The sequence below is a fragment of the Eleginops maclovinus genome, chromosome 11, assembly GCF_036324505.1.
Source record: "Eleginops maclovinus isolate JMC-PN-2008 ecotype Puerto Natales chromosome 11, JC_Emac_rtc_rv5, whole genome shotgun sequence".
Classification (NCBI taxonomy): domain Eukaryota; kingdom Metazoa; phylum Chordata; class Actinopteri; order Perciformes; family Eleginopidae; genus Eleginops; species Eleginops maclovinus.
The window spans coordinates 1,806,646-1,831,983 of NC_086359.1; the positions used below are offsets into that span (position 1 = coordinate 1,806,646).

At 42.4% G+C, this 25,338-nt stretch overlaps 1 protein-coding gene across 5 annotated transcripts in view; it reads right to left on the reverse strand.

Annotated features, from left to right (window-relative positions):
* Window positions 1-25,338, reverse strand: part of cadm1a (cell adhesion molecule 1a) — a 340,935-nt gene that overhangs the window by 57,004 nt on the left and 258,593 nt on the right. For all 5 annotated transcript variants that reach the window (XM_063895864.1, XM_063895863.1, XM_063895862.1 and 2 more), the window contains 4 exons: window positions 23,030-23,176; window positions 10,532-10,684; window positions 9,771-9,908; window positions 2,259-2,417 (listed from right to left, as the gene is read on the reverse strand). In XM_063895864.1, coding sequence (XP_063751934.1) covers window positions 2,259-2,417; window positions 9,771-9,908; window positions 10,532-10,684; window positions 23,030-23,176 — 597 coding nt within the window. The remainder of the gene's footprint in view (window positions 1-2,258; window positions 2,418-9,770; window positions 9,909-10,531; window positions 10,685-23,029; window positions 23,177-25,338) is intronic.

The window sequence follows — 25,338 nt, forward strand, 5'->3', positions numbered from 1 at the left end:
TATTAATTACTGCCCACAGTCCAGTACTGAGTTTAAATGGGTTTCCTGTGTTATGGTAAGTCCAGTATACATATATATCTAGGACCAATTTAGTAGGTGCTGCAAATATCCATTCATGCATTTTACTGACATACATTTTAGCAATTAAAACATAACCCTGGACCTCCTACATTTACAAATGTAATGCCGAAGATATTATGGGAATGCTTTGCTCAACGTAATTATCAAACACGTTACGCAATAGAAAGAAGGTTCATGTTATCTAAAGCTTAATAAATAATGATTCAGAGAACAGTCCAGTACAGAGCCATGCTGGAAGTCTAGATAGATAGAAAGGATGAAGCCCTCTTTATTAGTCACACACATGCACACAGCAGAGCACACACAGTGAAATGTGTCCTCTGCATTTAACCCATCCTAGCACTAGGAGCAGTGGGCAGCTATTGTGCAGCGCCCGGGGAGCAATGGGGAGGGGGGATTGGAGGTGTCCGGTGCCTTGCTCAAGGTCCCCACAGCAGGGCCTAGGAGGTGAACTGGGACCGTCTCCAAGTAGCAGTCCACTTTCCATATTTCAAGTCTGTTCGGGGACTTGAACCGGTGACCCTACGATTCCCAGTCCAAGCCCCTACTGACTGAACCACTGCTGGACAGAGCATTCTTGCAGGACTTCTGCCCCGTGTAGCGGGTGTCTGCAGGATCGGTAAATTAAATCCATCCTTCAGTGTTCTTGGGAGGCCGTCGTTTATATTTGTGACTTTGTTTTTCTTGCTGCTACTCCCGTTCACTTCCAGAAACTCACTATGGCTCGCTCAACCTCTCTCTCTTACACGCTGCAGTTTAAAGAGTAAAACATCGGCAGAAATTGTTAATCTTAACATCGGCTATTTTATTTTTGCAATCGGTGCATCCCTAATCGTAACATATTGTATCGTAGCTTATCGGACGCTATCGTAGCGTATGACAACGCTTAGGTTGATTTAGGCTTCTAAGGTTCTCTAAATGTTCTATTCTAGAAACATTCCGACGTGTTTTGGTTCTTGTTGCATTCTACACATCAGGCAGGTGTATTTCCCTTATCGTTTAACACTCAATAATCATATCTGATGTATTTACCGTTATTACTTTGTACCCTATTTTACTTCACCATAGTGTAAGAGCTTGTTTTGGTCTGGGTTCATGTGCTACGAACTAAATGCATTTGCGGGCTATAAATAATCACAGCGTTATGATTTTGGAGGCCATTATTAAAGGCCTCTCTCCTGCTCTTTTTATTAAGGGATTTGCAAAGAGAGACTAAGGTGTTCATGTGCAAACACTTGATTAAAGTGCACGCCTACTTCCTCTTATGGCTAATCTCGGAGGAGTTCAGAAGCACTCAATATCACAAAGATTTAAATTCCTGCTTTTGTGCGCACTCAAGAGTTTAAGTCTTGACCTTTTTTGGATTCTCTGTGCCTGGTTAGTGCACACTTAAAATCCCAACACTTCTTGGCTGTAGAGACAAGTAACTATGTATGTGTGTCGAACAAAGCCTGTATATGTAATTCAATAGAGTATTTAATGAGTAATAGCATAAAAGCACTGTTATTGTTCCCCCGGCCGTAACTCCGAATAAACCCAACAGTGTTCTGCCATCAAGTTCCTGCTCTCCAGTGTCTCTCTGAGTTTCGTCTCCATTGCTTCAGAAGTTCCCACCACAGTTATTAATGAGCTTTCTACCCCAAACTGCATTGAACTGCTATATTAGTGTTGGCTTTAATGCAAATATTAAAGCTATTTTGCAACATAATGCCAACACATTATGAACAAGCTAAATAACCGGATGCATTAGTACATTTCTTTGGGAGATATTCATTAATGCAGATTTCTTTATTCATCCTGCTCTGATGTGGGTTTCCCACTAATGACATTGCTATGCACTGAAATTTCGATGGGGGTGGGGGGGTGGGGGAAATTGATGTCATTTAATTAGTGGAGATGGAACACTCTACTCTGTTGCAGTCCAATTTTCTCCTTTTATAACCTGCGTGCAGAGATGATTTCCCTTCAATGACACTGCCATACATGTCATACAGCAAACTTTTAGTTGGGAAAAGTAGCAAATTTATGCCGTTTAATTAGTGGGGATGGAGCACTCTTCTGTATTGCACTCTAATTTAAGCTGATGAGACACTTGGTAAAAAAAGGAAACATGCATATGGCAGCTTAAAAAAATCCAATGCTGATTTCTGAATTTACTACATAGCAGAAGTACTTACACTGAACCTCGAGGTATTTCTGTGCAAGGAAGTCCTTCACTGCAGGGTGGTCAACGATGCATGCCACCGGGACGCCGTCGTCCTCCTTGCTGACGGTGAATGTCAGCCGGCTGGTCACTGTGTACATCTTGTCGTAGGTCAGCTCCACTTTGGGTTTACCTGTGGGGAAACATCAGACACAAGCACACTTAATCACAGCAATACACGTGTGGTATGAGAGCGTTTAGCTAGCCTTTCTTTCTCACACTGCTGGCCAAACGTTTGGCCAAACCCTAACCCTAATGTTGACCATTATCAGAATCTTTAGAATGGGAGTCAATGGCAGCTATATCAAAGGAAGAAGCTACAGGTCTACAAGCTTGGCAAACATGAGCAGCAGGAAGAGACTACTATTGACACACACTTTCATGGCTCTACCTCTTGGCGTTCTGGATTTATAGGAGGATTTCCCATTTTTGCTTTAATGGGAGTCAATGGCTGCTATATCAAAGCAAAGAGCTATAGGCGCTAAACTCGGAACAGGTTGGGCATCATCCAATACACCCAATTGTGTGACTCCACCCCTTACCATTTGGGAGTTATGTGAGTTTATTGGTTGGGGTTGACTGTGTTCTTTGGGGTATTAACGGGTTATGGCTTGAAGAAAAATATGTCCAAGACTCGTTAAAGTTGGAAAAAACGGAATCGAATGGAGACTTGGGCAGAGCTGACTACGGCATACTTGTATACGTTGATATTGTATGCTTAGCTTGCTGCGAAACAACCCTAACCCAACATTCGGATACAGTACCGGAGTACCTCTTAATTTGATTGAAAAGCATGGAGGCTGTTTGTAGTTGCGCAACAGTTATCTCTTATATAGTCACTTATCCTTTGCAGTTGTTATGCATCAATTTCTGTCGCAGGATTGACCCAACTATTCACACCTTTAAAATCTAGAATTCACCTAACCTGCGTGTCTTTGGACTGTGGGAGAACACCTGTAGGGAAGTCTCCATCCGTTAAGAGGGCTTCAGGCAGAACCCCTCTTGCTGTGCAGCTAAGTTCCACTTCCATTCTTCCCTGGTTCATGCAGTTCCCACATTTTGATCTATACTTTCTAATTTAAACACTAACAGAGCACTGCTTGTTGTTTTAATCTCCTGAATGTCTCTGCTGGTTGGTTGGCTTCCTCCTTCAGGGCTCAATTGATTTTCAGTTTCTTTTCAGCACTACACTCACATAATGAAAACTGAGCTCAGGAGGTTTGGCCGGCTTTACAATGAAACCACGAATACATTCTCTCTTACTGGAAAAATGTTCTGAAATATAACCATACCTTGGACTTCTTCCTGGCTTATACCGAACCTTTATGTTATGCATCCTCCGTTCCTCCGGCAGCACTTTTTTGTTGAAGGTTCACTAAGTTTTACATGACATAAAAAGATGAAACCTTAAGACTGAAGGCTGCCAGGGAAAAAGATTGCTTTAAAAATGTGGAGGCATTATGAAGACAGCTATTGTTTGGCTGCAATGTGAGTGTGTTTCTTCCTTTGACCTTAACAAAAAAGTGGGGAGTGGAAGTTAGGAGGTTGTCTTTGAGAATGGTCTGTGAGTGCCTGCTGTGAATCACTTATAGCGTTATATAAAGAACATTTTTGCACTAAATTAGTAGTTCTGAGGCCAGTAACGTCTGATTAGTGGCTGTTATGCAAAATAAATGGACAATATGTTCTCAAAAGCAGTGAAGAAGACACCTCATCATAGTCATACAAAATAAGAGGAATAGCTGCAGACAGCGCTGCATGGCAGAGGTGCAAAGAGAGATTGATCGTTTTTACCCCTTTGTCCTACTTCCTAACACACTGTTGCACAAGTGTGTTTGTAGCCCATCAATAAAACTAAAATTGGATAGCATAAAAAAGTGAAAGAGACTGCCAAGACGAATGCTAGTCCAGGTGAAAATCTGTCTAGTACTTTCGATTTCTGGCTGCAAAATATGTGCGAAAAACAAATCCTACCCACTCCTGTACTGTGGATGTGTGATGTGCAAGGTGTAAGGTAGGAGGTTGACTTGGACAAATACCACAGGAGGCTTCAGATTCATGAAAGCATCTGAAGGGGTTCGGCTCAGAACAAAACGTATTTGGAGATGCATGGAACAGTGGGCAGAGACAAGTCTTCATTCAAGTTCTTTTGTTTTGCATCTTAGAAATTGTAGATCTAATGCGAATGATTAAACATTGGAACCTCTCCAGAAGACGAGTAAACCTGTGAAACTACGTTAAATGTTATTTAGGCGATGCTTTTATCCACTACACTTCAACACCGGAGACATTTGGGAGCAAGTTTGTGCTTCTTGCCCAAGGATGCTTGGACATGTTGATCGCAGGGGCTCAGGATCTGACCTCTGATCGGTGGACGTCCATTTGTACCCCTTGAGCCACAGCTGCCCCAAATGAACCATAAATGGTAACGTACTCGAGATGATTTGCCACTACCATACTGGAAAAAATGCTGCTCCAAAAACAAGTAACACAGTAACAAAAACAAGGTGTTTTCAATTGTAAGAAGTACAAAACTCTGCCGATAGAATAAGTACAAATGTGCTTGGTAAGATGTCTGGAAATAAGATGGGATATTTAGATGAATTAGAAATTGTAATGAGCTTATTTTGAACTTCATTTTAACAGAATCAGGAAATGTTGGGTTAGAAAATCAGCCAGAAATGCTCAAAAGATTTCTGTTTTCTGATGTTATTTTCCAGATGTTAATTAAAAATGTAAAATAAACGCTTCATCTGAGAGGCTCTGTCGAAAAACAAGACCCTATATCTCCCTGCAGTGTGACCTCTTTAGTGCAAAGACATATTTTGACTTGATATTGGACAAATATTCTTGGCAAGATTGGGAGTTTTTGTAGGTCAGAAGAAAAAGCCTTTATTTTTGGATCCATTTGCACAGGAAGCATATCCCCGAGTGCTAATAAACATAACAAATGCTTCTGCTGAAACTATGGAGAGTGAAAAATGAGAACTTCAGCTTGTGAGGTGAATTAGATTGTCTTGTTTTCTCCTCGCCAGCTTTGAGGGATCTTCACATGACCACAGGGCAGCGGCTATAGCTCAGCATCCATGTGTGCCGCGTGCAGATAAAACACATTATTCCTGCTGTGCACCGTCGAGCACAAGAAACCCTCTGCTGTCCACCCCTCCAGGAGACATATGATGGACATCTGACAGAACTCCAAATGTGCTGCATCAAATATTAATCTGTTCAAGTATTAACAATGGCGTTCTTAAGGGGAAACGCACAATGCATCGCAACGCACACACCCATTGTTTCCTATCAAAGCCCACTCACTGGAGGCATCACACTGGGTTGATCAGGACATGCAGCAACCCTCCACAAAGCAATTTAATCACATCCTCTCCCCGCGTTCACTACCAAAACTCCCAATCTTGCCAAGAATATTTGTCCTACATCAAGTCAAAATATGTCTTTGCACTAAAGAGGTCACACTGCAGGGAGATATAGGGTCTTGTTTTTCGACAGAGCCTCTCAGATGAAGCGTTTATTTTACATTTTTAATTAACATCTGGAAAATAACATCAGGAAACAGAAATCTTTGGAGCATTTCTGGCTGATTTTCTAACAAAAACTTTTCCTGATTCTGTTAAAATGAAGTTCAAAATAAGCTCATTACAATTTCTAATTCATCTAAATATCCCATCTTAGTTCAAGACATCTTACCAAGCACATCTGCAGAGTTTTGTACTTCTTACAAGTGAAAGCACCTTGTTTTTGTTACCGTGTGATTTGGTTTTGGAGCAGCGTTTTTTCCGGTGTGGTTAATGTACCTCCACTAGTGTCTGCGTGATTAAGTCAAGATAAATAAAGCACGGTGCACGTACTGTACTGTATGCATAATACATCTACATACATTTACATTCTAATAGAGATATGGGAACAAATCGTGAAATACATTATTTTCCTGCACGTCTCTCATTCCCAGAAATTAAACACTAGTTCCCTAACTCCCATTGCACAGTACAAGATGGGGGGAAGTCATGCATAATGAGGTATGAGAAGGACTAACATGTGTATAGTACTGTGCATGCTGCTGTGTGAGCATGCACACTGAAGCTAGCTGAGCAGGCTACTCTTTAGCTAGCTCTTTGTAGAAAAAGGGATGAATAATACAATCATTCAGATGTTCTGGACCTTCAAAGTGCTATTGAAGCAAATTGATTTCAGAATGAAGTCATTTGACAGGGTGTGTGATGCTCACTGTTTGACGTATACTCTACGCTATGCTAGTGTTTTCCTTTGAGGACAAAATGGGATAACTTTTTCCCCAAAATGAATATTCCAAATGTATTATCATGGAAGAATTACCATGACACTTGGTGACTGTTTGCAGGGCTTAGGGACGTACAAATAAAGCTGCCAAGCTAAACGCTAACATGCTGAACAGGAGCACGTTTTGAACCCGTGGCTCTTCTGTAGCTTTTGAAGCAGGCCTTTGTAGAAGCTAAGCCAACAGGCTTCTTCTTGTTTGGACAGATTTCCTTGAAATGTCCTGATCATTTGCTATAGATTCAATCCCTTTCTATGAGATAAGAGAGAGAGCAGCAGGCGACGATTTTGAGTAGAAGAAACTAGAAAAGTGAAATGAGAAAAGCAAATGCCACTGAAATCAAATGGCTCTTTGTCTCTCTGCAGGTCCTCCTTCCCTGCGCCTCCTCTACCTTTCAGTCCTTATCGTTTAACCACAATCTGTGTGGAGCCGTGAGGCAGCAGTGTGTGTAGTTAAATAAAATATATGTCTCCGCATTCCAATCGCTTTACTTTGTCCGAAATATTCTTTTATCCACTTGTAGGGTCTTCCTGCCGGGGAAGAGGAGGGTAATTGAAATCGCCCCGTGGTTGTCTCTTAAGACTCGAGGCTAATGGCTGTTCGGGTCCTTGTCAGTCAAAGAAGAGCCCTACCTATTCTCTGTAATACCTCCAAAGATAGAAAAGGAATGACCTGCAGACTTTGACTGCAGTCTAAGTATAGGAGCTGGAGTTATCGAGGCCGGACACATGTTGATGAATGGCTAAACAACGGGATGATAGTGAAAGAACAGTCGAGGTGGTAATAGAGAGATAATGAGTCTGTGCATATTAGGAGAGATGTGTGGATTTACATTGGCAAGCATGACAATTGCAACCTTTAAATGATATTTAAAAGAGCCTGATTATCCCTCCAGGTAATTAAATTAAATTCTGGGGGAGTTTAATTAGAAATAAGTCTTCCAGGCAAGACGCCACAGCCGAAGGTAATTTAAGTAATTCTGCCCTGGTGTCAAAACTCTGGCACCCTCAGCCATCCTCTATATTTCCATCCTTTCATTACCTTGCACTGCTTTTGTCTTCCATATTTTAAGCATCAGCAGAGCCAGACCAGCTTCCCTTTTGACTGCAGAATTAACTAAAATGTGTTTGAGTCGACTAAACAGCTTGCATTTTAAACGGCAGTAATATAAGTTTATAAGTTAAGTTGTACCTGCAGTCAAACCTTCTTAAAATGAAGCAGTTCAGTCATAAGTTCTCACTAATACATATTGCATTATACATGTTATACACTGTAATGCAACATTGCAAACCGTAAAGGAAATGAGTCTGTTTCTATAGCTGTGTTTAGAGCATTTGGACAATCTGTTTATGTTCTGTTTTATTTTGAAGGGTCCAACCCCCCTGTCTCATGTCTGTATCTGCTTCCTGTGTGTTTCCCTCCTGTCTGATTACCTGACTCTGTTCACCTGGTGCCTCTCTGTTTCCCCTCCCCAGCTGGGTCTTGTCTTCCTGATTGGCCTTGGATGTATTTAAGTGCTAGGTTTCTGTGGGTTCTTTGCATTCAATAGGGAGAGAGGTCCGGTCTGCATGGTTTGTTATCATGTTAACCTGGAATAAAGGACCGTTTTGGTCTGAACTATCGTCTGTCTGCAGGGGCTCAATGTAATGACACAGTAGATGTTTGGCATCTCCAATAGTGACAGTGACCACAGGATATGTACCTATAACTATTCAATTCTTAGAGCCCAGGCATTGCCGATCCTTCCCTTGGATGAATGTGCTAAAATGTCTTTGCTATGATTAGTACTTGGTTCATGTTCCCACATAAAGAATAGAAAGAGAGATCTGAAAAGAGGCCAGAAAGCTGGAAAACACATTTCCTAAGAGGAGTGGATTTCTAACAGCTGGTTTTAAGACAATCCCTGACCTTGGCGTGCTGGAACATTCTCAGATTTGAGCTGACCACTGAGGGTTTAATGTGCTGCAGTGTGGAGGTGAAGCTGCTCAGGGCCGGCTACACAACCTCTGATTAGGACCTTTGTTTCAAAGCTCGTGTCTGCGCTCTGAGGTGGAGCTGCCTGGCAGGAGGCCTGTTCGCCCCTGAGCTCGGCTCGCACTTCTGAAGCTCATCCACCTTTGATGAAGGCATGAAAGTTGTCACAGTGCCAACAGGCTCTGACCACCGCTGCATATCCACATTACTCTAATGGAAAGTATTCAGGAGTTGCAGCAAAGCTTCATTTTAAAAAGCAACCCGCATTGATGCAGGGGAAAGTCAGCAAAGGAAGGAAGAAACTGACCGTAAAAAGAAATCATTTAAAACTTGAAAGGTGCACTATGCATGCCAAAGTTAGACTTAATCAACTTTTAAAAGTAGAAATGTGTATATTTATGTGTGCAGGTGCATTTCTGAAGTAGTTGGAATTGTAGATTCTCCTTGGCAACGACACAGTTCATGCAAAAACTCATCATGACCTTTGATGTGGATTATTGGAGACTGCAAATCCATTATCGAAGAATATGCTGATACTCGACAATACAGAGGTGTTATAGTGCTTTGCATGCTTTATCTTCTCCTGCAGAATGTTGTTTACTCTCTCAGAACCAGCTAAATACATGGGACCGGGGTGAGGGATCATCAGAATTGGTCTGGCAACATGTCATGTCAATTCTCAAACGCTCACTGCATATTAAACCCTCAGTGTTTGCCATCGAGTTCGAGCTCTCCCTTTGTTCTCATTGTGTTTCAACTCCATTGCTCCAGAAGTTTCCATCCCATAGGGGACATAAACATGAGCTCAGTGGACTGACTACACCTTGATCTGATTCCTTTGCTCATCACTACTCACAATGCTGAGTTAATAACAGGTGGAGAAAATGTCAGGTTCATCACACCTTGGAAAGAGAGGATTGCACTAAAGCCACAGGACACAGTTTCTAAATGACAAGGACAGTGGATGCAGCTTATTTTTCTTCAAGGTGACACATTATTCAGCCTGTTACATGGAACACAGTGTTTGAGTCACGCGGAGATGAGCTTTCGATAACAGATCGAAAAAGTAGACGGAGGAGGTGATGATTATGAAGGGAACTTTAACTGTGTGCCTTATTGTGTTAAGAGAGGAAATGTCTGTATTGATGGTGTGTGTGTGTGTGTGTGTGTGTGTGTGTGTGTGTGTGTGTGTGTAGTTACCTGGGAGCTCTTTATCTCCCTTCATCCATCTGATGCTGGCAGCGGGTTTGCTGCTCATGGCGGTGCAGGTCATCTCTGTCTCGTTGCCCTCGCTCAGAACCTCATCACGCGCCTCGATGATGGGGTTACCTGGAGGAACTGCAGGACACACACACACACACACACACACACACACACACACACACACACACACAGACACACACACACACACACACACACACACACACACACACACACACACACACACACACACACACACACAGGGGGAATAAAGTAATGATATAGTCTCTTACACCCTGAGCACTAAACGATGAGAAGAGGAGAGGGTTTTGAAGTTTGACCACAAAATGTGAATGACGGACAGAATGATGGTCATTAAGTTGTGCAGATATAACTTTTACAACCTTCATCAGTGTTGGAAAGTAACCAAGTACTCAAGTACTGTACTTAAGTCAATTTTAATAATCCTACTTAAATAATGTTACTTAAATACCATTCTCAATGCAGTACTTTTACTTGAAATAGAGTATTTTTATAGTTTAGGATTTGTACTTTTACTCAATTAAGGAATCGGAATACTTTTTCCACCACTGCCCCGCTCCTAAAACCAGATACATAGAAGTCCAATAGCATGGAGTGTTTGGTGTACCCTCTATCTGTGTCTGTGTGTGTGTGTGTGTGTGTGTGTGTGTGTGTGTGTGTGTGTGTGTGTGTGTGTGTGTGTGTGTGTGTGTGTGTGTGTGTGTGTGTGTCTGTTGTACCGAGCACGGTGAAGTCAGCGTAGGCTTCCTGGGGGGGGTCTGTGTAGAGCTGGCAGACGTAGCGACCCTCGTCCGACAGCGACACGTTGGACAGCGACACCCGCAGCTCGTTGTCGGAGAAATTCACCAGCTGGAAGCGAGCGTCCTTCAGTGCTGGGGGGGGGGGGGTAAAAACATGATATTTTAATAATTTACACGGAGGATTTACACATACAGGGGGGTACAGATCCATAGTTTAACAACGCTTAATTAAAACGCTTTTATATTAATCTTCATCAAACCAAAATGCAGATGTCAGACAGCAGAGACAGCTTTGTCTTTATGGAGAATAAATAGGGGATGGATGTCCGGTGGGTCTGCGGGGGACGAGTGGCAGGCAGCAGGCTGACACTGAGACTGAGATTTCTGATCCTTTCTTTTACTCTCCTTTTTTCTTGAGAGGAAGTAAAGGAACCGCAGCTCTGGATCTATTTGTTGTTGGAGGTGCAATATCTGACTCAGCAGCTTTAAGACATGAAGACACTATTATTTCCCACTTCACTCTGATGCAGGACCTTCACCTGAAAGTGGGCGGGGCTTAAGTTTGAACGGATGTGACGTCAGCGCCTCATGCTGTATTTTTCTAGAAAACCCCCTGATATGGCATATAAACACAAACCGAAGGTACAGGTGTGCTAAGCGTAACAACCGTAAATACTACATGAAGTACAACCAATAGAATCTAATCTGACTTCAAGTATTCTCATCGTGTAAGACTTGGCACCTTTTTTCTATATGATCCCTCAACCCTTAGTGGACCAAACATAACCAGACAAACTAAACTTCATCATACATCAATATGTTCTGTCCCGCTGAGCAGTGATTGACTGTTTGAGGCCTGAACCCGCTGACATCAGAGGACCCTCTCTCAGCTGAGATATTCCCTGTGATGCTTTGCCATCTTCATTCTGACTTCTGTTTGCTTTCGAGCGCAGAGGATCGAGGTCAGATCAAACAGGAGTATATACTGTAAACTTTTCTTCAGTCATCTGCCATTTCTTTACACTGTCTATTCAGATCTCTACTGGTGGAGGGGGCTGTTTGTTTTGACTCATCAGTAGTGACACAACACTTTTATCCTCTTCAGTCAACACAGATGCTGGAGTCCCTGCTGCGAGGAGGATTCAGTGTTTCACATAAACATGCAAGAGTTGGTATTTCTGTGAGTCCACAACTTCTTCAGACAGTGGTGGAAGAAGAACTCAGATGTTATAAGTAAACAGACCCTGTTCTGCTTTTCCCTTTGATGATGTGTGTTAAATAGGCTTTAGTGCGTGTAAATGGTCTGCAGAGGCTAAAATCCCTGTGCTCCCTCCAGAGTTTCTCTCCCACATTGGACTCCTTTGTGTACTTCCGGAACATTGTGACATCACTCGCTCCTATTGGCTAGCGACTCCAACAAATTGTACGTGATGGGCTAAGGGGCGGGACATCTCTAAGCGGTTGACCAATCACGACAGAGCCAGCCAGCTGACCAATCAGAGTAAAAGTCTTGCACCCAGAAGTCCTGCTTTCTTCGAGGGTTCGCTTGAACTTTTGTAAAATAAATATCTTACTGTTTTTTTATGGGATGCATGCAGATGACGCCGCTTTCTATTTAGCTTGAAGTGCAACACAACTTCAAACATTCTTCAAAGCACTTTCTAGGGAAAAACAACCTCAATCTAATTGAACAAAGTGATGTAACACAGTGCAGGAAATCAAAGCACCAGACACACAGAACATGCTTACAACACGCCGTGTGAGGTCTCGTCCTTGGCTGTCCTTTGGTTGGCCTGCAGTGGAGTTGAGGATAAATCCCTTCTCTTCCTCATCTGTAGCCACTTTCATCTGGCACTACCTTGCTCGCCCATCTACCTAAGCGCGCTCTCTCAGCTGTAATGTGCGATGACAACATGTGGTGCAGATGAAAGCAGAGCCGTCTCCATCCGGCTTTGATGTGCTGATAAATCCTGCTCTGATTGACAGACTCTCCGGGCTTTCTGCACCATCCCACTATAGATCTGTGTACTCATCCTCTGGCTCTGTGTGTGTGTTTTTTTTCTCCCTCAAAGCTTAAAGCGTTGCACACGGAGACCTCTGACTCAGACGACCCCTCAGAAACTGACATAAACAGATAGAGCAAAAACATAATTTCACAGATGAAGGAAGATGTATGTCCGTGCGATATTAGCCTCTAATGTCAAGGGATAGACACAGAGAGAGTGATTGAAACAGAGGGAATAAGAGGCGGGAATACTAATCACCACAATTGATTTTGTGCATCATTAAACAAGGACATCAGGCACCTTTTAACGACACCATGAGGATGACTGGAGTCTTTTTGCAAAGGAAAGAGACGTGGAAAGAAATCTCAACGTACATTCTCTGTTTTTGATACTGCTGTTAGAAAGGCCTGCTCACAACACTTAAAGGGGCCCTACTCTTCTCATTTTCAAGTTAAAAAAAGCAGAATAGGGCCTCTTTAAAACCAGAAATACCTTAGAACATGAAGGAGCAAAGAAATCTGACAATGAACCACACAAAGGGGGTTATTTTTTTATGCCAATGCTTATTTCTTTCCAACACAGAAAACCTAGACTGGTTGGTTTCCATTAGTGCAGCTTTTACAGTCTTTCATCCAAGAACAATGGAGCTCCTTATTGTAGCACATGAATAATACGCCCCTAATTAGTGCAGCTCATTCAAAAGCCTGTTAGCCCTCATTAAAATCAGAGGTCAGACTCTAATCCTAATGATTTAATCAAATTAAATTCTCAGATTCAAATATAGCGGTATAAGGAGGGTGCATTTCCGCTGTTATTATGATTCAAAAACCTTCCCTTTATTAAAGGGCCCCTATTAGACTTTTCGGGGCTTTCCTGCGGTGTGTTTAGAGCTGTGTGCGTCACTTAATAGGGTCCCCGTTTCCGTTGTGTTTAGTATTTGCAGCGTTTGGTTTATGCAGTGCTTTAAGTCTGCAACTGTGTGGTCAAGTTGGTGAAGACGTTCCTTCATTTCCATGTGTTTTTGCACATCTGTGTCTTTATATTCGCATCGTTTCTGAAGCTGCAGTGTGTTTTGGGCTGTTTGCATTAAGGCTTGCAGACCATTTATGAGCATGAGCCATCGGTCGGCATGGCAAGTGTTAATGCACTCAGTAACTTGAATGGAAAAGTTTGACTACTTTGTCCCCTTGAGTCTCCTTCTACTGTACCGTCTTATCGCTGCTTTTAAATTAGCCTCATCACTATCAGCTGTAAAAACTGACAGGTCAGATAATGTATGGCCTCTCAGAGTTTGGACGGACTCCTCTTCTTCCAAAGACTTGACTATCAATTACCTTTGTCAGACAATCTGTGATGTCCTTCTCCTACCGTCAGATATCAGAGAACAGAGGAGGACGAGGCAGGGCAGAGAGAGCAACGAGCTAAAGGTCACCTCGTTTTCCCTTCTGCACAAAGGAGTGAAATGTACATCTAATAAGTATGCAGTGTTTCTGAACACACACGGTGTCCTCGTGTCTCTTCCAGCTAACACTATTGTTGCTTCCAGCCTTGAGCACGGGGAACTGTGTCCTTGGCCACTATGGCTCAGTGCTTCTTTTCAATGTGTGTATTAGAAAGTATTTATTCATTCAGCCCGTGCTTTTACCTCAACGCCTTACTTAGGAATGAGACGTACTGTAAGAGGATTATGAGATCTCTAAGAGGTGTTTGTGTAGGATGGATTTGATCTGATTGGCAAGGATTTGGTGAGGTCGAAGGAAGGGAACGACTGATTAGTTATTGGTGCGTTTCTGAAACCAGCTCACAATTTTGTATATTGTCTCATGAAGTATTTGTTATTAGGCTCCGAATAACCAGCAACTTCTGCTTGTAGACAGCACTTCACAGACACACACACACACACACACACACACACACACACACACACACACACACACACACACACACACACACATGGTCCTGCTCACGAGGGACAGTGTGAGGTTCAGTCTGACTCAAGGACGCGTTGACATGAAGACAGGAGGAGCCAGGAGGAAAGATGTCTCTCAGTCTTAATCAGGACGACTTAAAGAGGTCAGAGACACACCGGTCCTCTCAAGACGTTGAATAAATGACAAACAGTTCTCCTGATGAGTTTACTTTCAGCATAGCATTTAACTTTTGATTATTGATTTCACTTAGGATTAAACTGGCCATTTATACCACGTTTAAAAGTCATACCGCTTTAGACTCGACGCCCTTGTATGGATCTTTTAATCTTAATTATTATTCAGTAAACTGGTTTATTTTACAGGGTTTTTACTACTGTATTATATGTATTCATTTTATCTCATGCTCGTGAGTTTTGGATTATTATTAGTATTACATTTTGTATTATTTGCATTATTATTCATTGTATTACTACTGGTGTTATGTTATAAATAATTATCTTTATTTAATGGCTTTTCTTTGCAATAGCATTTACAGTAGAATAGAATGGGAGGATGAAACCCTCTTTATTAGTCACACACATGCACACAGCAGAGCACACACAGTGAAATGTGTCCTCTGCATTTAACCCATCCTAGTACTAGGAGCAGTGGGCAGCTATTGTGCAGCGCCCGGGGAGCAATGGGGAGGGGGGTTTGGAGGTGTCCGGTGCCTTGCTCAAGGGCACCACAGCAGGGCCTAGGAGGTGAACTGGGACCTCTCCAAGCAGCAGTCCACTTTCCATATTTCAAGTCTGTTCGGGGACTTGAACCGGCGACCCTACGATTCCCAGTACAAGTAAATGGCAGGGTCACTTGTCTAGAATGAACCATGTCCAAAGGATAGTCGATACAAGCCACATATTGTTCTCTATTTGACTATTTTCAATATTTACTCTCCTACATTTTGATTGGAGATAAATACATATTTTATATCTTCAAGCTACAATAAATAACCAAGAGTCATTTTAAAATGTGGAGAAATTAGGAAAAGGTTTGTTATGAGTCTCAAACAAAGCTGCACATTTATAAACCATCATGTGCCGTGATCTCACTCTGAATGTGTCAGAAAGGGAAGATAAAATCAGGCTCTTCTGCAGTAAATAGAACAGCATCACCCCATCCTCTAATGGCTCTTTTCCCACTGGTTCACCTGTGCTGACGGCATGATTTGAATTCCTCTCATTCCCTCTCTGGCTTTCATTTGAATCCGTGGCCGAGGATGACTCCCATCCAGAGACGATGAGAGCGCCTCGCCTAAGTGGCTGCAATCAGCTGTGATTAGCGGCCGCCGCTCCGTTCTGAGAGGAGAGCATCAAAGTTTTTTATGGGGTGTCAGACCGGGTGAGACGAGGTGGGGCAGGGGGGCGGGGGGGGGGATTGGGGGGGGGGGGGGGGGTAATTACATCCTCAGGAGAAACCTCCTCCCCACTCCAGGTGAAGTTAGTATTTTTATATTTCTGGAAATATTGTTATTCTTTTTACATTTTTAGAAGCATTTCAAAAACAGCTTTTAATTTATGAGTTTTTAAAAATCTATTTTTATTTAATTATTTACTATTATTTGTTTCAGCAGCACAGGCAGTATGGGGACAGTACATACTGATATGAACCTGCAAATGAGCAGAATATGTCCTCTTTAAAGCCACGCAGGATCCAGTGATGAACACCGGACTTGCTTTTGTCGGGGGCCAGAAACACAAAGTCTGCCGGAGAGATATAGGGAAGAGCTTTGCAACCCGACATGACAACAGGTGATTTATCGGGGTCCTTTAAGGATCCTGACCCCCAGTGCTTAACCCAGCCATCAATCCAACACAACCCATCTCGTATTTGCAGACAGATGCACAACAAGAGGCGCTTGAAAGGCTCACAGCCGGCAGTGATTTCAGAGGCTCGCCTGTTCCAGTCGGACCCCCCCCCGCTGTTTCCACTTGACATTAACATGCCGACCCGTCTGAAGATGATCTAACAGATAGCGCCTGTTTGAGATCCCGCTCTCATGCAGTAACACAGAAAGACGCGGCTGTTAGCTCTGGTGTTTCTCACTCCGGTGGGTGCAGAGCCAATGCAAACAAATCAATCTGAATACCAAAATATAAAAGTGATGTAACCTGATCACTTTCTGTTTCGAGTACCTTAATGTTTACTTCATTAACAGGGGTTCAAATACATCAGGGTGATATAGGGCACATGTTTCCAATTAGTTAAGAGGATTAAGTCCCCAAGCATTCCTGATTGAGGTTTTGTATTTTGAAGATGTGCTGCTGTACTTCCTTTTTTAGTTATTATTGAGCTAGTTTTAGTGTGTGTTTGTTTATCTTTCCTTTGTGTGTTTTTCTACAGTGAAGATTTCCTGCTGATGTAACAACTGTACGCTACTGCGAAACCTAATAATCCAACTTTAAAAAACCCACTTTCTCCCTCCAAGCCGCCTCATTACGCTGTTTCCACAGAGAGCCTTTCTCCCTGACCCTCGCCGGCCTGCAGGATGAAGAGGAGCTTCAATCTTCTTCTCCACAGGACAACCAGGGCTTGTGTTAGCGCTCAAGTGCATTTCTTACTGGTTGTATTCAAGCAACCACGTAGGTGTTATTATGAAGAAGAAGTAGTTCAGCTTTACAGACTGATGTCGGGGTTTGCAGTCTCTATGGATGCAGTATAACTTTGTTTACGTTACAAGGCCTAACAGTTCCAAACATGTCAAGTGTGGATTTGAAGTCTTGGAGGAGATATATAGAATTTCTATAATGCCGTTCAGTTGTGAACATTAAAGATGTTTTAAAGGTCTTAATGCAGTTTGAAAACCATTACATGATTCATAAATAAAGAGTCCTCTCCTGCTGATGTTCAGGTGTATATCAGTATGTAGAGTCTCTACTTTAAAGAGTCCTCTCCTGCTGATGTTCAGGTGTATATCAGTATGTAGAGTCTCTACTTTAAAGAGTCCTCTCCTGCTGATGTTCAGGTGTATATCAGTATGTAGTGTCTCTACTTTAAAGAGTCCTCTCCTGCTGATGTACAGGTGTATATCAGTATGTAGAGTCTCTACTTTAAAGAGTCCTCTCCTGCTGATGTTCAGGTGTATATCAGTATGTAGAGTCTCTACTTTAAAGAGTCCTCTCCTGCTGATGTTCAGGTGTATATCAGTATGTAGAGTCTCTACTTTAAAGAGTCCTCTCCTGCTGATGTTCAGGTGTATATCAGTATGTAGTGTCTCTACTTTAAAGAGTCCTCTCCTGCTGATGTTCAGGTGTATATCAGTATGTAGTGTCTCTACTTTAAAGAGTCCTCTCCTGCTGATGTTCAGGTGTATATCAGTATGTAGTGTCTCTACTTTAAAGAGTCCTCTCCTGCTGATGTTCAGGTGTATATCAGTATGTAGTGTCTCTACTTTAAAGAGTCCTCTCCTGCTGATGTTCAGGTGTATATCAGTATGTAGTGTCTCTACTTTAAAGAGTCCTCTCCTGCTGATGTTCAGGTGTATATCAGTATGTAGTGTCTCTACTTTAAAGAGTCCTCTCCTGCTGATGTTCAGGTGTATGTCAGTATGTAGTGTCTCTCCTGGGACATGTCTCCATGCTTTAATGTTCAGACAGCTCTTTATGTTTCTCATACTGCCTGTGCTGCAGCACCTCTTTTCACCCTCTGTCTGAAACCAGAACCCAGTCTGCTCTGATTGGTTAACTGGCGGGCTCTGATAGCACACCATGTGATCCCTGTGAATGATATGGACATTGAATATAAAAGTAATTCAAAAGCTTAAACTGGTTTTCTAACGGAGATTAAAAAAGCAAAATGACTGCTTCCCTAAAACATATGGCTGTCTGAGCTTCATCTTAGCAGCTGGGTGTTAACTACTTCTAGCACAACAGGGTTTGAACACAAAGATGTCATCGTGCCACAGAAACATCACCATCTGTGCGCACTCTGGTACTAAGAATAGAAAATATCAAACTGTACTGAAGCATCACGTGCACACGCTGTTGCTAAATGTGTGGAGAACAATGGCAACCCAACGTTCTCATACTCCTTCACAGCGGAGGAACAGAAACCTCCAGTAAAGATTAACTACAAGGGAAAGTAAAGAGGTATTCATACAAATAAGGATAGCTTAGTAGACTGAAACCCAGTGCATCAAATCTGTCTTTTTAAAATGAATGAAAGGGTCCTGTTCTGCTGTTCTGTTTTCCCTTTCCTGTAGTGTGTGTTATAGGTTTTAGTGCATGTCAATGGTCCCTGTGTTCCCTCCAGTGGGAGTGTCACAGTAGCATTACCAAACTTTAGTGTGTGTGTGTGTGTGTGTCTGCGTGAGAGTGTGTGTGTGTGTGTGTGTGTGTAACTGCATACACTTTAAAACACTCCTTCCTTTTTGCGACTCCACTCACAAATAACCCTGTGACTGTGGAGATGGCAGATGTGATGTTTTGAAGGTGGCTGTGTTGCGTGGATGTCATAATGAAGCGGTGCAGCTGCTGGGAGGAAGCCTTTCGAGGGATCACAGGAGATCATGGACCCCCCCCCCCCCGTTAAAGAATAACACCTTGCCCTTGACAGCCAGCTTGTGGGAGTCGACTCTCGGCAGATAAATACTGAGATGATTCGGCTGCTGCCTGTGCTCTCATATCGTATGAAGAAAGAGTGTTGAGTGTGAGGCGGGGAACATGACGGAGGAGGGGCGGGGGGGTGGGGGGAGTCTTTGGTGGATCAGAAGCATAAAGAAGCATGTTCACTATGTTTGTGCAGGAGGAATCTTGGCTTCACATCCCTTCAGGTCTGAGTTACTTACTTACTGTGTGTCAGAATTGAATTCAAAATACTTCTGTTGGTTTTAGGCTTCAGACTGCCTCACACTGCAACACAGACATCACTGTACTTCTCTACTCTCTACGTGGTTTACTTTGAAGAGGCCGAATTGGGTTTTTCCCCTTCCCTGTAGTGTGGTCTATAGGTTTTAGTGCATGTAAATGGTCTGCAAAGGCTAAAATCCCTGTGTTTCCTCCAGAGGGAGTTTCTCTCCCACAATCTTCCCTTCCCCCCCGGCCCGAAACGCCTCCTTTGTTTACTTACAGAACAAAGTGACTTCACTATATGTAACACTAGCGCTCCAACAGCTAACAAAGAGGGTTTCTATAATGCTTAGAGGCACAAAATACAAATATGAACCTGAACATTAGCAGAAAAGGGCCCCTTTAAAGTCATTTTGGTAATGTTTTCATTTTGCATTTTGTCATCTTGGGTTGAAATGTGAAGTATAAATATGTTTAAACAATGTTTACCTTTTGGATTCAACATATGTCCTGCCTGAATCACACTCATAGGCATTATCTTCCAAGGCATATTTTAATATTTTGAGATTATTGTGGTTTTATTTAAGTAGTTTTGGGGTTAACCAACATTACAACTACAAACTCTCCATAATAGTGTTGTATACGTACATTAATTTGCACATTTATGACCCTATGTTTGCAAAGAACTGCACCGACAGCATGCATCTTGCACAAATATAAACTTTAAACTTGTTATTAGCAAAGAAATGTTCCTCAAGAAACATATTTTCCGAAGCTAATTAGTTGTATATGAACATATTATGTTTAAGGGAATAGAGTTATAGGGATCATATGCACTGTAGCTTTACACTAATGGTCCCTGTCGAGTCATAGGGTTCAACCTCACGACATAAAGCAATTGTTATATATATTGTTATACTGCGCACTCTACACTCGGGGGCTTAAAAAACATAATTAAAGAAATTTAAACCTGACATGCACAGAGCGTGTCCGGCTGAATGGAGCTAATTAGAGCTGTGACATGATAATTGGGCAGGATAAGAATAAACACAGCAGGTCATTAAATGTTTAGGGGATACAGAACAAGCTGTTTTTATTAAAGCAGATGTGCTGAAAGCGAGCCGTGTTTCTTCAGACTGTATTAGCCTCGTTCTGTGTTAATCCTGCTGCAGACATGTGGGTCAGACTTAATGCAGCTCCCTGAATGTGCAACTAACCTAAGAGAATATTAATCAATGTTATACAGCTTTACTACCAGCCCCTTTCCCATGATTAGGTTAAACCACTTCTATGATACGCGTGTTCATTTATCAGCTTTGTCTTCAAACGTTGGCTTACCAAATGTAAATGATATGTCAAATGTCTGTCTAATTTTATGACAGTGACATAAATAAATTCCTCACAGGGATTGATATCTGTGTCATCTGATCACATCAAATGGCTGCAGACTTTAATTACACACAAACCAAATCAATCACATGGACAGTGATGAGTGATTCAGAGCAGAAACACTTTCTCTTCTGACAGCCGCAACCCAACTCTAAGATGATATATTTTACACACACACACAGTTTTCTGTAGTTCCTTTATAGCCCAACATTAGCCGCCTTTAGCTTAGCGGTGGTGACGTGAAGTCATGTGACCGTGCTGTAGTTCCTTTATAGCCCAACATTAGCCGCCTTTAGCTTAGCGGTGGTGACGTGAAGTCATGTGACCGTGCTGTAGTTCATTTATAGCCCAACATTAGCCGCCTTTAGCTTAGCGGTGGTGACGTGAAGTCATGTGACCGTGCTGTAGTTCCTTTATAGCCCAACATTAGCCTCCTTTAGCTTAGCGGTGGAGACGTGAAGTCATGTGACCGTGCTGTAGTTCCTTTATAGCCCAACATTAGCCTCCTTTAGCTTAGCGGTGGTGACTTGAAGTCATGTGACCGTGCTGTAGTTCCTTTATAGCCCAACATTAGCCACCTTTAGCTTAGCGGTGGTAACGTGAAGTCATGTGACCGTGCTGTAGTTCCTCTATAGCCCAACATTAGCCGCCTTTAGCTTAGCGGTGGTGACCTGAAGTCATGTGACCGTGCTGTAGTTCCTTTATAGCCCAACATTAGCCTCCTTTAGCTTAGCGGTGGTGACGTGAAGTCATGTGACCGTGCTGTAGTTCCTTTATAGCCCAACATTAGCCTCCTTTAGCTTAGCGGTGGAGACGTGAAGTCATGTGACCGTGCTGTAGTTCCTTTATAGCCAACATTAGCCTCCTTTAGCTTAGCGGTGGTGACCTGAAGTCATGTGACCGTGCTGTAGTTCCTTTATAGCCTGAGGTTTCCTGATTGCATTTATGCTTCAATATCTTAAAGGAGCATAGCAGTGTGTTTGCTTCAGAGCTCGTTTTTTGCAATAATCCAAAGTCCAAAGGAAAAATTCCATTGCAAATCATCATTGCACCCCTCTCTTACACCATGCACGTCACCATTTTTGTAATTGGCACATTCCTCCTCATACAATGTCCTCAGAATATAGATGAATGTCTGTGTAGAGTCACCCTGACAACACGAGGTTAGTTCAAAATTAAATAATCCTTTCGATTTTTATTTTGAAGTTTCGTTGTGAAAGCTTTAGTTTGAATGCTGTTTATGGCAAAATGGGCTAAATGAGAAATCCTCTTGTTAAAAAGGGCTTGATGACATCATTTCAAGATGATTAGCTAGCCATGTGCTCACACCAGAAAGCTAATTAAGCTTCAACCACATACATTTTTAATTATCTTATGTTTTTGCAGTGAGACTAACCCTGACCCTGAGTTTTGAACATCTGACCACAAAACAAAACTTCCAACAAGGCCAAACAAAAGCAGCAACACAATAATCCCAACGGCCTGTTATAAGGTCAAGTTGGTATCTCATTTTCTTCCACACTAAACACTTAAATACCAGTTGCAAAAACAAAGAAAGAGAAATGGTCTGCTTTAGTGACAGCTTCAGATGAAACATGCATATACACGGCTGCTTTTCCTCCTCCAAAACAAAATGTCTTCAATTTAAAAGCACACTTAAGTATACCTCCGTGTTTGGCTTAATGAACGCCTTTGTTTTAAACCTCGGGTTGACAATCTGTTTGAGAATCAGAGGCTGGAGTTTGGGAATTATCTCTGAAATAAGTCCTGTCTCCAGCCCAGAAGGAGACTCCTTTCTGTCCTTGATTACTATGATCAGATGTTAATGAATGCATCTTCCCTTTGTTTGCACACGCTACATGCTGCATATCACAACTACACATTCACTGGCTCATTCATTGATACTTCTTCATTAGCAAAGGCATTATGGGTAAACGTTCATCATGAATTTGCACTTCGAGGAATCTGGCACACACTAAACTGTTTAAAAACAGCTTTAAAAAACACTTGAAACTAAGATAATTGGTCTCTATTGGAAGGTAGTTGCAACTGTGTCTAGGTATTTCAGTATCTGGGCTCATTCATGTATTTCAGGTCTAGTCTTCTTGAGGTGATCGCTGTTATGATCCCAGTTTTTATTTGGAGGGTTTCTATCAATATGTCTTTTTTTACTTTGTGTTTTCCCGCCTTTTTTGATTTTCTGTCCTGGCCTTCCACCATCTGTTTTGTTAGTCATTGTTGGGTTCTATTAAGTTATATATCAGTCATTTCTGTTCTGTTTCACCTTGTCTAGCATTCTGGAAGTGCATGTAGTCTGGTACTCACGTCTCATGTCTCTGAAGTAGATGGTCTGTCTGTTGGGGTTGAGCAGCTGGATAACGGAGTCGTCGTTGTTCTTCACCCGACAGCTGATGATGGCCATCTCGCCCTCCACCACCGACACATTGTCCGTCACCAGGTTCTGACTCACCACTGCAACAAAGACAACAACCCTCAGATTGACACAGGTGTGCGATGGGAAAAAGGAAAACCCAAGGCGAGCAAAAGCACTTTATGGAGGAGGATACTGAAATGGTAAGCACACAAGGAATCAATGAGGAAGACAGCTGAGGAAAGAGTGGTAGAAGCAAGTAAAAGTCCCGGGAAAAGAGTATTGTTTTCTGCATTATGATGCATGTCCAAGTACTATAAATACATGAGCTTCATTTTTAGTTTTACATGAAGAGAACATCATTAGACAACTTAAAACACAACAAATGTAAATGGCTTATATTTGGCAAAGGTGCCGAATAGGACAAGGAATCAGATTTTAAAGGGCATAAAGACACAGTACAAATGCAGTCTAGACTCTAATGTGACATCCTTGTATCGTACATATACTGATAGCTTTGTTTGTTCTGAAGAAAAAGACTTCAGATTGCCTTTCAGGGCTGAGGTCACACAAGCGGAGGGTTAATAATTACTTGTAAATGTTCTTTTATTTAATTGTTTTGATGCAATATGACATTTAATGAGTGGCAGCAGCTGGCAGATCCAAGCCATTAAATGCGTGTCCATGGGAATAAACAGAAATAAACAAGAGGAACTCTTCGGGCCTGAGAGGAATCGGTCACGGACGTCATCGGTCATCAGCTGCAGCTCAGATTGCCGCAACTTCCTTGTTTCACAAACAATATCTCCGGCTGAAGAATGAGGGATGGATTCTTTCTAGCTGTGTGCTACTCTGATTTGAAAAACTACGGTAATAACATCTCAGACTCTGCTTTGGGGTCGGAGACATTGCTGTGCTTGGCGGTAAACCTTGAGTGGTTTATTTGAAATGATCGCTTCAGAGGGGAGATGGTACTTATATCGGCCCCCAGCACAATATTTTCATCAGCAGATACACACTAGCTGCAGGCTGCATGGACACAGGTTTTTTGTTGGCCTGTCTTATTTTTTTGTGTGGATGCATCTTGCAGAATTGTTTTGGACACTTGGAGGAGATGATTGGATGCATAGGGGTGTACATAAGGACGTGTAAGTGACAGGAAATGGATGGCACAGTCATTACGAGACCCACAGACCGAACAACACTGACTTGAAGAACTGGAAAACCTCGTAATGTAAAACCACTTTAATGGCCCTCAAACTAAACAGGACATAAGGAGTGGATAACCCTCACCCAACCAGGAAAGGGGACATTGGAGAATGTAAAACCATTTGTATAACAAAGCAGAGGTGTGCACTAATACCGCTACTCTGTCAAGCAGCTTGTCCACAGCTAACCCAAAACACACTTAAAATATATATCTGATACAGCAGCCAATCAGAAAGCGCAGACCTCGACGAAGGCCGAATTTGGCCATAATCGTGCTAATAATGGCATGTTTCACATAAAGTCTTGAGCTGTTGCTAGGTCTGCTAGCTTATCAGAGATGTTATCAAACTACCGTAGGCAAGAGAGGGCAAATGACAAACATCTGTCTGATCATGAGGACACTATATGACATATTATCCAGGGTGAAATGACAATAGTGTGCCTGACTCCGTACATTTGCCAGATTGAGGAGTTTTGAGGCAGATACTGTGTAATTTAAGAGCAGCATTTAAAAGCTAGTTCTGGTATTTGATGGTGAATTGGGTCTCCGATAGCCGCCATAGTTCTAAATTGGAAAAGCACAACATTACATTTTATTTGGCTGACGCTTTTATCAAAGGCGACTTACAATAAGTGCAATAAACAGAGAGAATCCACCTCCGAACAACAAGGAAAGGTCAGATATATTCACTCCAAGCAAGTCCTACCATTGTAAGAGCTGGTGGATTAGTCACAAGGCCTAAGCTAACTCTGTAAGGGCTTTTTAAAGAATTCAATTGCAAAGATGCAGATGCGTTTTCAGTTTAAGACAGAAGATCTGCAGAGTTCCTGCTGTGCTGATGTCACAGGGAGCTTGTTCCACCAATCAGGAGCCAGGATAGCAAACAGGTGTGTGTTTTGAGTCCCACTCGTAGAGATGGAGCAGCAAGCCGATTGGCTGATGCCGACAAAGTGCATGTGATGGGTTGTATGGTTTTAACCAAGGCCTGGACGTAGGAAGGGGCTGATCCCCTTACAGCTAGGAAGGCCAGTACAGTTTGTTCCTTGCATTCTA